General features: G+C 36.2%; 1 protein-coding gene across 3 annotated transcripts in view; it reads right to left on the bottom strand.

Annotated features, from left to right (window-relative positions):
• The window catches only part of LOC105226767 (uncharacterized), a 71,026-nt gene that overhangs the window by 26,822 nt on the left and 30,642 nt on the right, over positions 1–13,562 (bottom strand). For all 3 annotated transcript variants that reach the window (XM_049459978.1, XM_049459979.1, XM_049459977.1), the window contains 4 exons: positions 11,635–11,903; positions 10,631–10,760; positions 8,275–8,855; positions 7,391–7,813 (listed from right to left, as the gene is read on the bottom strand). In XM_049459978.1, the coding sequence (XP_049315935.1) occupies positions 7,391–7,813; positions 8,275–8,855; positions 10,631–10,760; positions 11,635–11,903 (1,403 nt within the window). The remainder of the gene's footprint in view (positions 1–7,390; positions 7,814–8,274; positions 8,856–10,630; positions 10,761–11,634; positions 11,904–13,562) is intronic.

Genomic DNA, 13,562 nt, shown 5'->3' on the forward strand with positions numbered 1-13,562 from the left:
CGCGGCCGAAGGCCGCCCACGCAAAAAAGAGTTCTATGCGAAAAAAATTGATACACCCCGGTGTTGGACCGACCAGGGTTTTTTGTTTGAAGCGCGGCCGAAGGCCGCCAACGCAGATCCCTTTCCCTTTGTATCATTAATAGATGCAATTAAATATGTATATACATTGCACTGAAACATTTCGGTTTTCTTTATTTTGATTTCTTGTCCATACAAAAATGTTGGCTGGGTTGCATTGGTTTCAGTTTGTATGGAAAAATGAACAAAAACACTGATTTTTGGTCATCTTCAAAGGGCTCCCTACAGGTCTATAGGGGCTCTAAGGGGTCGAGGGAGGGTTTATTTAAAAGTTCGATCCTTCCTCTTTCCAATAAGGGGGCGTGAGGGGGGTAGCCCTCCCCTGTTTTTCTCCATAAACGATACTAAACCGGCGCGATTCTAAACATTTCCCGAAGTAACACATGGTATTTCTCAATGTTTAATTTTTTCACATTTTTCACATCGTATATCACTTTCAACATTGAAATAACTTCATTTCACTTTTATTTTGTTTAATTTTAGCTATGTTAAAGTGTTTACAATTATGAGGAAAACAAGCGTTGCCATATCTTAAAAACCAAATGTGAAACACTTTCAAAGACAGCGTATCCTTCGTTTGTATTTTCGCGTGATTCCTTTCTCTTTATTAACTATAAAAAAATTATTTACAACATTTTTCAAGCTTTAATTGAGTATGTGAAATACTCCTTTCTGCGTTGGCGGCCTTCGGCAGAGCTCTAAAAAATAATCCTGGTCGAGCCAATACCCGGAGTGACTGAAGTACTTTCGCGTAATACTCCTTTCAGCGTTCGCGGCCAAATTATTAATAATAAACTTAAACAATTGTGCACGAAATAAATAAATTCAAACAAAAAAGAAAAAAAGAAATATGATGTCGTGGGACACCAGGTAGGAACGAAGTTCCTTCGGCTAATGTAGAATCGATACAATTTGCAAAAAAAACTTGTGCTTAATTTTATGTAGGTCGTCTTGATTTTTCTCTCAAATTTTGCTGATTAGTTTTTATTTAAGTACAGATAAGTATTAAGAAAATTTAGTATTTTAAGAAATAATGAATTACGTAAAATAAAAAAAATTGTAATTCAAATTATTAACTAAAATAACAAAATAATAGTCAAGTTTGGTTAAACTAAATGTGCATGCCTATAACTTGCCCAAGTAACTAAAAGAATTTGCTAGTTCTCTACAATCGACTTGGGAAGTTTTGGGTATAGGTGGTGTTTATACGCATTTCTTTGATTTAGCCGAGGCTTATTTTCGCTTGCCCCATTGATGGGTTTATTTTTGCAAAGGTGTGTGTCATTAAACATATAATGTCTCCATATAGTCTAGGTCTTCGAAACTTCTACTTTGACCCCAGCTTATTCCTACCGTACCGCGTGTAGCCTTATCTATTACTATATCCAATACGGTGTTAAGGGAATATTTTAGTCTAGAGTCAGAAATTTCAAGTAAAAAATGTAAATTAATATTTTTAATATACATTTTTTAATATTATAAGAATACATAACAAAATCTGAAAATAGGTACCGGGGTCTAAATATACGGTTTTCTGGGGGCTTGAACAGTTTTGATTGGATTTAAACAATTCTTGATCATAAAGTGGCATATACTAAAGATATTAATTGTGCAAAGTTGTATCCAGTTATATTCATAGCTACTTGATTTGTGTACTGGAAACTGAACGAATCAAGTGGAATTTAAAATTGTGCTATATGGGAAGTAGGCCATTTTTACAATGTTACATAAGAATGTAAGAAGAATGCCACGTACTATATTTTGTTGAAATCGGTCAGTCGGGTCCCTAGATATGGGATTACAACAAAAAGTTGGCGGTGCCAAACTCATCGTCTAATTTTCAAACTGGCTCCCATAAAGCTTTCACATACCATCCTGATGGTCTCTGGCGTATTTAGTTATTAATTTATCGTGCTTTTACTTTGGTCTGTAGATGTTCTTATAAGATTTATACTCAGCAAATTTGGTTGTTGTAGCTTAAGTGGTTTAAGAGCTATGTACATTATTAGACGGCGGGGCCACGCCCACTTTTTCAAAAGGTTGTGCCCACAGGTGCCCTTAGCTACTGTCATTCCCTGTGCTTACAGCTTCATATCTTAAGCGCTAGGTTATGGAACTTTATATATTTTCGGTTAGTGGCGATTTGGGTCAACCGAAATTCAACTTTTCTCTTCGTCCAGATCGTTTATATACATATGTATATATAACCCTATATCTATCTCGCTTAGTTTTAGGTGATACGTATAACCGTTAGGTGAACAAAACTATAATACTCTGTATAGCGGGATTCTGTAACCAGTCTCTAGTCTCTATTTGAGACATTTTGAGGCAAAGTCTCAATTTGAGACTAGTTACTATTCACTAAACAGTCTCTAGCGTTAGTCTCAAAATATTGAGACCTGGTAGTTAGCCGGTCACAAAACTAAAAAGAGCTCTTGTCTGCCATTTTGAATATTCTGAATAGAGATCATCATATATATTATTCGATTGTCGTATTTTTATATTTTGTAAGACACTCAAACACGAAAAAGTTAAAAATAAATAAATTTTACATAAATTTCGTAAATATTATGAAACAAAGTCAACATATATTTTTATTTTTATTGATAACTATGTTTTTGACGATGTTATAGAAATTTTAATATTTGTTATCGACATATTTATTTCCATTCAAGTGTAAAAACATCTCTGGATGATGAAATGTAATAGATTTTGTGACTGTCACTTACAGAATAGCAAAATCGTCTCAAGTCTCAAAAATTGTCTCTAACTTAAAATCTCAAATTTAGAGACTTGAGACTGTCTCACGTTACAGAATCACACGGGTAGTAACTGGTTGCAAGAGTATAAAAAGTACCAGCTGATAATGTGGGGTCTCAAAAAATTGGGACGTGCCCATACAAATGATTTTAATCCTCCGAACAATCTGAAACTACCACATTTACAACTGTTCGGTGTTTTTTTTTTTAATAATAAAACCTTAAATTTTGGGATATGGTTAGATCTGGACCTAGACAAGTCTATAAAGAAGACTCTCTACCATCGTATAGGTGTTTTTATTCAATTAATGAGCTCTTTTTCTTACAAAGTACGTTAACCAACATTAGGGTAGACCGTCTTATTAAATCAATTAATTTTAAGGGGGCCACTCCATTATCGAGTGCATTCCAGACTATGAAGTGTATTGAGCGCCTCTTGGAAGTCGATAAAGATGAGATAAAGAGGGAAGTGTTATCATTTAATTAATTTTTTCTATACCGGAAGCAAAACGCTTTCTGGAGTCTTTGTGACAGGGGCCTAAGATCCTGGGTATCAAACAAAGATACTTATAAATAGCTTTTTAAGCTCGAAGAGTTTATGGTCTTTTCTTACGGTTTTACTATCACTTTTTTCAGTTAGGTCCCGCAGCAAAATCCCTATCTCCTCCAAGCCTGCCGTAAGGAACTTCGTTCCAATACGTATTGTTTTAAATTAATTATACTTTTTAAGGAAAACGAATTGAAAGAATATGGCAACACGATGACACATTCAAAGCTCTAAAGCTTATTCACAAAAGCGCAACGTAAACTTTTTCAATGGTGAACAAATGTGCAGGGGAGCGAACACTTAGTTAGAGCCCGCCTAAAAGCATGCAATTAATACTTTTTCTTACGGACTTTTTCTTACGGTTTTACTTTCACTTTTTTTTCTGTTAGGTCCCGCAGCAAAATCCCTATCTCTTCCAAGTCTGCCGTAAGGAACTTCGTTCCAATAATTCTTCGCTAAAATAGAAGTTAAAACTACGTTTTGAGCATTATAACAAAAACTCAAACCAGTAACCAACCTGCGCAAAAAAATATGCAACAATTCAACTCCCCATAAACGTACTTAGTGCAAGCACAATTCTCACCCAAAACTAATTTGCATACACAATTATGTTACAGATTTTCATGCCTAATTATTCGGTTTTTCGATTCTTACGGATTTCTTCTTACGGTTTTACTATCACTTTTTTTCAGTTAGGTCCCGCAGCAAAATCCCTATCTTCTCCAAGCCTGCCGTAAGAACTTCGTTCTAAAACTATGAGTGCTTCGCAGCCTTACCAGCAAAGCTGTAGGCATTCCTTAAGCCATTATGTAGCCATTCCTACTTTAGCTTTGTCGAGCCAACAAAAACAACGCCTACAAAAAAAAATGTAACAGCGATGATGAGTCATAGCAGCGGTCAGCTGCAATGCAAATTAAACAAGCGCTGTCAGCAAAAGTAAAAAGCTATCAGGCAACAACAAATGCGCCGACAGCAACCAGCCTGCAGGTACCAGCAAGCACCCGGACAGTGAAGGAAAACAAAACGGAAGATGAGAATATATCAAGTATGTTCAGACTGGTATTGATCGCTACATAAATGCGAAAAGGAAATCGAGTCCAATTAAATCAGCGGCCAATACCAAAAAAATTCAACCAGACAAGTAAAAACCCAGAAATTTTTAATGTCAACATATTTGCCTTTCTGACCAAGTACATCACAATTGTGAATGACAAATGTCTCGTAAACTAAGTTTTTACTTATAATGCTATATATTTTTAATTGCGAGAGTATAAAATGTTCTGCTCCGCCTTAACTTAGAACGTAGCCGTTCCTTACGTGTTTACATTAGGCAAGCATTCAGCAAGGGTTTGGTGATTTCCTTATGTATGTCAGTGTTTCCCAAAGTGGGCGATAACGCCCCCTTGTGGGCGCTGCAGGTGTCAAGGGGGGCGGTAAGAGACCCAGAAAGAATATGGGGGCGTTGTGTAGAGGCCTGGAGGGTTATTTGTAATTTTATTTAGCTAGGAGGCCTCTTAGACAATGACTACATGAGCTCTCGACTCTCAACAACAACTTGTTAACATCAACTAATATGAATTAAAAGATTGCTCAAACTCGGTTCTATATTTCTCTCCGCGTAGTTCATATATCTGTCCTATTTTATTGAATATAGAAAAAATGAAAATCATGTTAATCGGTCGCTCCGTTTCATAACGGGGCATCTCGACAGGATAGAATTTATAGAATACTAACTGTCAAACGTATTGCTATTGCCATTGTCAAATCTGTATGTGAGCATGCGCTATCATAATATAATCATTTGCGCAAAGGTGTAGGGTAGGTAGGTTCGAGCTGATGTATCGCATGCTTTGAGCTCTTGAAAAATTCATTTTATCACTTGCGAAATGACGTCGGGTAGGTAGCTGATGTAGCGCACGTTTTGAGCTTTTGAACTCCTTAAATCTTTTATGAGGAAAATAAAAAAAAATAAAGATCCTTTTTTTTACAAATGTATTTCTGGGAAAAATAGGATAATAAGAAAAGGAGAAAGATCCTTTTTTACAAATGTATTTCTGGAAAAAATAAGATAATACGAAAAGTAGAAAGATCATTTGAATAAAATGCATCCAGATAAGAGAGACAAGAATGTAGCATATTTTCAAGACCTAGAGAAGAAGCATAATACTCAGCCAAGTGTAGCAAAACTATTTTCGGCGGCTGCTAAGCAAGCTGACGACGGACTTCAAACTTCGTACAATATCTCTTTGTTAATTGCTCAAAAAGGCAAACCACATAACATCGAAGAAGAGTTAATATTGCCAGCAATAAATGAAGTAATAACTACCGTGCTTCATAAACCGGCCGCAGATATTATCCGAAAACATTGAAGAATCATTGTGCGATCACCTAAGGACAAGCCAATTCTCAATTCAGCTCATTAAGTCCACTTTACCAACTAATGAAGCATTGTTGTTGTCTTACGTGAGGTTTATTGAAGATGAGAAAATATGTGAAGAACTATTATTTGCTAGAAATTTAGAGACCGATACAAAAGGCGAAACCATATTCAGTATATTGGAAAAATTTTGCGATGACAGGGTGCCATAAAGGCTTCATAGCGTACTTAAAAAATAAAATTCCAGATGTCCTTGGTGTACATTGCGTTATTCATAGACAACATTTAGTTGCTAGAAACTTAAGTGAAAAACTATTTCAATCACTGCAATATGTCATCAAAGCAGTCAATAAAATCCGCAACAGCTCTTTGAATGATAGATTATTTCATCAGCTTTGTATTACTAATGACGAGGATTTCAATCGTTTCTTGTTTCATACTGAAGTTCGTTGGCTATCAAGAGGCAATTGTCTGGCTCGATTCTACAATCTGTTTGACTCTGTTGTAGAGTTCTTGGAAACTAAAGATACAGAATTTCAAGACAAGTGCATAACATCAAAGAATGATATAGCTTACATGACATTTATACAGGTCTAAATTGTTCAACGACAGAATCTCCAACTGCAAGGCGATAAACTAAATTTAATTAAAACAAAAAACGTCGTTGCTGCTTTCGCAGCCAAACTGCTTCTACACAAAAAGAATCTGGGCAGACGTGAGTTTCACAATTTTCCGAATTTATCAGTATCATGCAGTAACGACGAATTTTTTGCCTACTGCCAACATTTGGAAAACCTCCACATTGACTTCACCGAAGGATACCAGGACATTTTGAACTTGGAAATACCAGACTGGGTGATGGATCCGTTTTCAAATGTCAACACAGCAATGTCACCTTAGCTAGAAGAAGAACTTATAGAATTGACAACAAACGAGGAAATAAAAATCAAGTTCAAAAATGGTTACCAAGAATTTTGGCTACAAAAACCGATCTCGCAATTGTACCCTGGATTGTGGTCAATCGTTCAACGATTCTTGATAGCATTCCCATCGTCATATTTGTGTGAACGTGGATTTAGTGCTGTGACAACACTGCTTACTAAAAATAGAAATCGTTTGCTTGTTACCGAACGTGGCGGTTTGCGACTGTTTTTGAGTAAATTGGAACCTGATATTAACAAACTTATTAAACAGCATCAGATTCATCTTTCACATTAGTTTTTATGTATGGATCGATTATTTTAGTTTTATTTTTAATAAAAGATTCTCTGTTTTAATACTATAAAGTTGTGTTTCAATAATCGTTCTTATTGGCAGGTGGAGCCCGTAAGAGTTAACTTGAGACCTAGCGCCGTTGTATGTTACCTACTGCGCTCAGGTTTCAAGTTGCTGGTTATAGTAAAAGTTTCGCTTAGAATTCTCCGTTAATATACATATATAGGTCACAATAATTAATTTGAAGTTATAGTGGTTTTTAAATAGGTGAAAAAATGGGGGCGCTAAAAAAATATTTATTCTCAAAGTGGGCGGTAGACAAAATAAGTTTGGGAACCACTGATGTATGTGAATCCAATTTTGTGACAAAATTCATCAAACATCATAGCAAATTGTTTTTTTTCTTTTGCTTACCATATTATTACGGTCGTTGTCCCGTCTTAGTGTCATTAAAGTGGTAACATCTGATTTATTATACCGCTTTTGTTGTATTCGTCGTTGTTCATGTTGGTTTTTTGTATGTTCCATTATTAAGTGTTGGTGAAATAATCCAGTTTGTGCCAACACGGTAGAATGATATTTAGCACGTGGTATCATTACTGTTAATGACTGATCTGTATGACTTGTAGGTTTATACGTTGAATCCGTGAATGAATTATGTTTGTTTAATGTATATTCTTCACTATAGGTGGCATTAACATTGGCTGTTTCTGGTTTTGCTACGTGACCATAAGGTGAATATCGTTGTCCTTCCACATTCACACTTCTACTGTCCGCCTTTATATGCGGATCTCTGGATCGACGATACGATTTTTTAGAAATGTCAGTTGGATCCTTCTATATAAGTATAATAAAGTATATAATAAAGGAATAAGTAACGCAAATATCATATTAAAAAGATGTAATTAAAAATTGTTAGTATTTGATGATTAAAAATATACACATTATAAAAAAATCCTTTTATTTAACAAAAAAATTTATTAAGCCATGAAGAAAAACAATTTCAAATGTAAAATAGCTACTTTTGAAGACAATGTGCTACATAAAATTTTCGAACAATTGCTGAGATAATGTTAGTAGTTTTGAATATAACTTCTGTGTGGGGATGAGCTTGGATATTAACCAATCTCCCCCATTTTAACACCGTGGCGAGAAATGCAAGAAAAAGGTTTTTCCCTAAGATATACACATAAAACGAATTAGAGGGCGAGGTCACGCCTGCTTTTTTAAGAAACAACTTAACCTTCGATGAATATCCCTACTGTACTTCTTGATTGTGGGTATACTACTTCACTTACCTTTAAAACATATAGCAACGTATTTTTACTACTTTCACTGCTAGTATCCTTGATTATTGCACATTTATCGAGATTAATGCGCTTCGATCTACAACCTCTTAGACCATGTGTACTTTTGCCATTTATTAGACTAATATCGGGTAATTCAGTTATTCTATGAATACCCGTGTTAGATTTTGATGCAGCAGGAAATTTTTTACGCAAGGTATGCCGTTTGGTACACATAAGAAGAACGCAAAAGATCAAGAGTGTAAAGAGAAGCGTACCGACGGCTATTAAAATTATAAGAACTATTTTTAAATTCAGTTGGCATGTTGAACCGGTATACCAGGCAAAGCATTCGCACACTACATGCTCCGAAGTGTATGGGTGATTGAATTTCCTGATGGCACATTTGCCGTGATAGTGGCATCGATCGCATCCGACTAGTTCGGCTGAACATATACGACCCGGATAAATTCTGTTGCCTGATAAGTCTGCAAAATTCTCCTTGCAACTACATGTATATGTGCCTTTCAGATTAAAGCAAAGAGCGTGTGAAGAACAATCGTGGAAATTCCCATGCGCACACTCGTTGAAATCTGTGAAATACAATTTTTATAATGAAATATATGGTAAACCATCTTCTTCATAAGAGTGTCAATGAACGACACCAAACAATCTATACCTTAGCCTGTTACAGTATGTGCCCGGATAACACAATTTTAATTTGAATAATTTCTTAGAGTACAAAGTATAAATAAATCGAACAACTAAGGAAAGGCTAAGATCGGTTGTAACCCAACAATCTTACAACTTGCAAGGATTAAAGTTATGGAAGTACCTTCAGATACATAAGGTTTGTTAGTTATATGGGGTCTAGGGCCAGTTTTCACTCAACTTTATTCATTCTAAGGACAAATATTCAGCATTGTTTGGAAAATTTCTTCTCTCAATTTTTATTATGATAAGTCACATATTGGCCGATATATATACAATAGGGGTATTCAGACCAGCTTTGTTAATTCATTAGTCGTTACTCGGTAGTTTTTTACGTGGGTTTTGTTTTTGTAAAATTAAAAGATTATCGTTTTACCGAGTAACGAAGTACCAGACTGGCAAGCACGATAGTTTTTTCGTTACTTGGTAACATCACTCAGCTGTTTTGTTTGCGTTGTTGCCTCAAAAGTTAACTTAATTCATCGCCGATTTGCATTTGCTGTCTACTACAAATTAGATATTGATTTTTCAAAAGTAAGTATTTAATATAATTTAATCAGCTGTTTTGAAACAAAACTTACACCCACTACTGATGTACAGCAAAAAGTATGTTCACAGTTAAGTGTTTTAACGAAATATCATCTAACGAACTACCAGATTAACAAGTTCGGTCTGAATACCCTTAATATAAAATTTCGTGGAAGTTCGAAAATCCTTGTATTAGGTATATGGGGGGACCATTGCCAAGAAAGGGTTATCCTTGAATTTTAAGACCTTCTCATACCATACCGGTGGTAAAATGTAATTTCTCTGGCGTATTCTTATAATATTTCCGCAAGTTGAATTTGTTTGTTGTAGCTTTAGTGGTTTAGGAGACATTTACACTTAATGGGGCCACACCCATTTTTTCAAGACTTTTTTGCCCACATATGCCTTTTGCTACTGGGATCTTCTGCACCGAATTAGAGTTTTATGTCTTAATTTAGTACCGACTGTTAACGTCCATCACGAAGGAAACGGTAAGGTAAGGACGAACTCATCTATACTTTTTTTTAGCAAGAAACGCGCATACAAGGTTTCATAAAGATATCTAAATTTTTACTCAAGTTACAGCTTACACAGACGGTCACCCGGATTACAACTCGTCTCATCATCCTTCTTATTTATATATTTATCTCGATTAGTTTTAGGTGATACATAACACCGTTAGGTGAACAAAATTATTATACTAAAAAAGACACGTATTTATATGAGATCTAAATGAATATGCCGTGGTCACAAAAAAACTGGACGCAATTGAAACAAAATTATTTTGTATTGTTTATGAGCGTACACCAACTTAAACAAAAGTCATCACAAAGTTCGTGTGACAAAAACAATATTGACTAATGTAATTGATGTATTCATAATCCAAAACTAGCAAAATATGATTAACTTGTATTAATCAGTTCCCTAATGCTATTTATGTTTAATAGCAAATAGTATTAATTTAAAATACAACGAAAATGGTTACCGACTACTAAATCGCTAGCCAATACTGATGTATACTGCAATGCTTATCGACTAATACGCTGGCACCTTTAATCTACCATTCTATTTGTAAATGCTAAGTTGACTTTTAAGTAACGGAATATGTTTTTAATAAATTACTTCTTACCTGTTATCGCCAAAGATTCTGCACCATTACGATCCGTGAAGAGTTTTGTGCCACCGATGCTATAGCTAGTTAAGCGTAAATACTTTTTAAATACAGCCATTAGACGTACCTCGTTGCTATTTTCTGAAAGCTATGCAAACATTGCTATTAAAATATTTGAAGATAATTCTAAGTAAAGAAAAATTTAGCAATACATTGTAGGAATATACTACTTGTAGCCAAAATAACTTCCTACTTTTGAATTACGAATATTGCATCATACAAGATTGTAATGACCGTCTATCTTAAAAGTGAAGAAATTCCGTCAATTTTATTTATATAAAAAATATACTGTTTCGAGACCTTCGACGAATCGCGGTTCTACTGCCATGCACTAAAAACAATAGACCAGTGGATATCAATCGGCGAACCTTCTCTAAAAAAACGGTAGTTTATCGGTCGGATAACCACGGTTTTCTGCAATCCACAAGGTATCGAAACGGTAACAAGGTTGTATTATAATCAATTATTAAGTCGACTCGAAGTGCGCCGGCTCACAACCCCACCGTTGGCCCGGGAAAATTGGACAAAGCGCGGGAGGAATGAGGGAGCTAAAGCGATTCCCCTTCTCGCTTTATCTCGTCTTCTAACGGATGTTTTATGGCTACCCAGAGGATACTTGGTCTAAGACCGGAAGCTGTGTGCTGCTGGAGCCATGTGTAAAACAATCGTTTCTGACAACTCCAAGTGAATATCGCTCAGAGAACTATCCTCACTTGTGTGAACTTCTACACATGGCTCCATGGCTTGGTGACTTCTTTTTGTTTAATAACATGAAAAGTTATAAAGAAATGAGACAGACATCGGGTCTAAGAATTGGGCATATAACTGGATCAGATGCATCGAGGTCAAAGAGTAATATTCTCTTCTTTCTTCGTCTTGTTTGTTTGCTAATTGCTTATCGGGTCGTCACTGCATTTATAAATGTTAACTGTATTAGAAATAATTAGCTAAGAAGCACACACCTGTAAGAGTAAATTTGCTGATAAATCAGATGCTTCTGTGCCACCAGTGTCCATATTTCCGTCGTATATTGGAGTAAATGTTGACAACTGTACACCATGATAAATATCTCGTAAATCGGATTGCATTACCATACGATTTATTGCTTCCTTCGTAACTGTTGCGAGATTCTTATACTCATTAGTGGAATTATCGGCCAATACGTGATCGTAAACCAATTTAAAATCCCCAAAATGGTCAATTCGTAGGCTCAGTTGGTATGTGTAAGTTGCTAAACAATTTATAATATTAAAAAGTTGGAAGAAATTTTTCGTAAATAATAGTTAAAAAATAAATACAGTTGTATATATATAAGAAATTTTAAAATGTAACAACCATATTAAATATTTCCTTATACCTATATCTGCAAATTTTACACATACATATATAGTATATTCATTCGATATTAGCGCCAGTACGGATATCATTTGCGGTAACCAATTCTTTACACCACTAACTTCGCTAGTTTTCTCAAGTTCATGTATGGAAAAGTTTTTAATTTATATTTGGACGAAATGTACTATTGATTGTTGGACAAAGCTACGTCAAAATCGTTGAACAAATTTTTCAGATCAGAACACTATGGAATAATGCTGTCAATAGAAACAGAACGATTATTATAACTTCGATGCAGCCAAAGTTATCATTTCTTCTTGTTACATTATATAATTAAGCATGTTTAAGCGTCTCTTTAAATATAGAACTAGTTAAAAGAGGACAGAATTAGCAAATTCATGCAAGTGAAGAAAGCTCTCTGATCGCCATTCACTTGGGAGTGGTCAGAAACGATTCTTTTACATATGGCTCAAGCAGCTCACGACTTCCGGTATTTGACCAAGTATCCTCTGGGTAGCCTAAGAATATCCGTTTGAAGACGAGCTAAAATGAGAAGGCGAAACATCCCCTAAACAGGGTAATGCGCTGGGTTTAGGACCCATCATGTAAAAAACGCCTCCAATGAAAATTACCAACTGCCTCGGATGAGAGACCTTCCTTTTGATGAAGACAATGGCAAACGAAATAAGGATTACTTTTTTTGGGTATGCACCTGGAATGTCCGGTCCCTTACTTGGGAAGGTGCCGCTGCCAGCTGGTTGATGCCCTCGGGAAAATAAAGGCTGGCATCACCGCCGTCCAAGAAATGCGATGGACGGGACAAGGACTGAGGCGAGTAGGTCCATGTGGCATTTACTACAGTGGCCATATAAAAGAGCGCAAGTTTGGTGTGGGATTCGTGGTGGGAGAGAAACTCCGTCGGCGAGTACTATCATTCACTTTGGTGGATGAACGTCTAGCCACAAACCGCATCAAAGCGAGGTTCTTCAACATATCGCTGATTTGAGCTCACGCTCCGCCGGGACGATGTGAGCAAAGATGCCTTTTATGAGTGCTTGGAGCGCACTTATGACAGATACCCCCGCCACGATGTTAAAATCGTGCTTGGCGACATTAAGGCTAGGGTGGGCAAAGAAGGTATCTTTGGCGCAACAGTCGGTAAATACTACCTCCACGAGGAAACATTCCCAAATGGGTTGGGGCTGATAGACTTCGTCCGTGCCCAACATATGGTTTTCTGTAGTACTAGATTCTAACAGAAGAAAATACATCAAGCCACCTGGCTGTCTTTGGATCAAAAAGCCACTAACCAGATTGATCACGTTATGATAGATGGAAGCCACGTCTCCAGTGTTCTAGATATGCGTACGCTACGAGCTCCTAACAACGACTCGGACCACTATCTTGCTGCAGCCAAGACTCTGGCCGGCAGAGGTAATGCTCGAAGATTCTACGAAAAGATGCGTCGACTAACAGAAGGTTTCAAGACCGGAGCATACTCTTGTAGAACCCCCAAATGTGATCTGGTCACCGATGCCCAGAGCATACTTAAATT

The sequence above is a fragment of the Bactrocera dorsalis genome, chromosome 6, assembly GCF_023373825.1.
Source record: "Bactrocera dorsalis isolate Fly_Bdor chromosome 6, ASM2337382v1, whole genome shotgun sequence".
In the NCBI taxonomy this organism is placed as follows: Eukaryota; Metazoa; Arthropoda; class Insecta; order Diptera; family Tephritidae; genus Bactrocera; species Bactrocera dorsalis.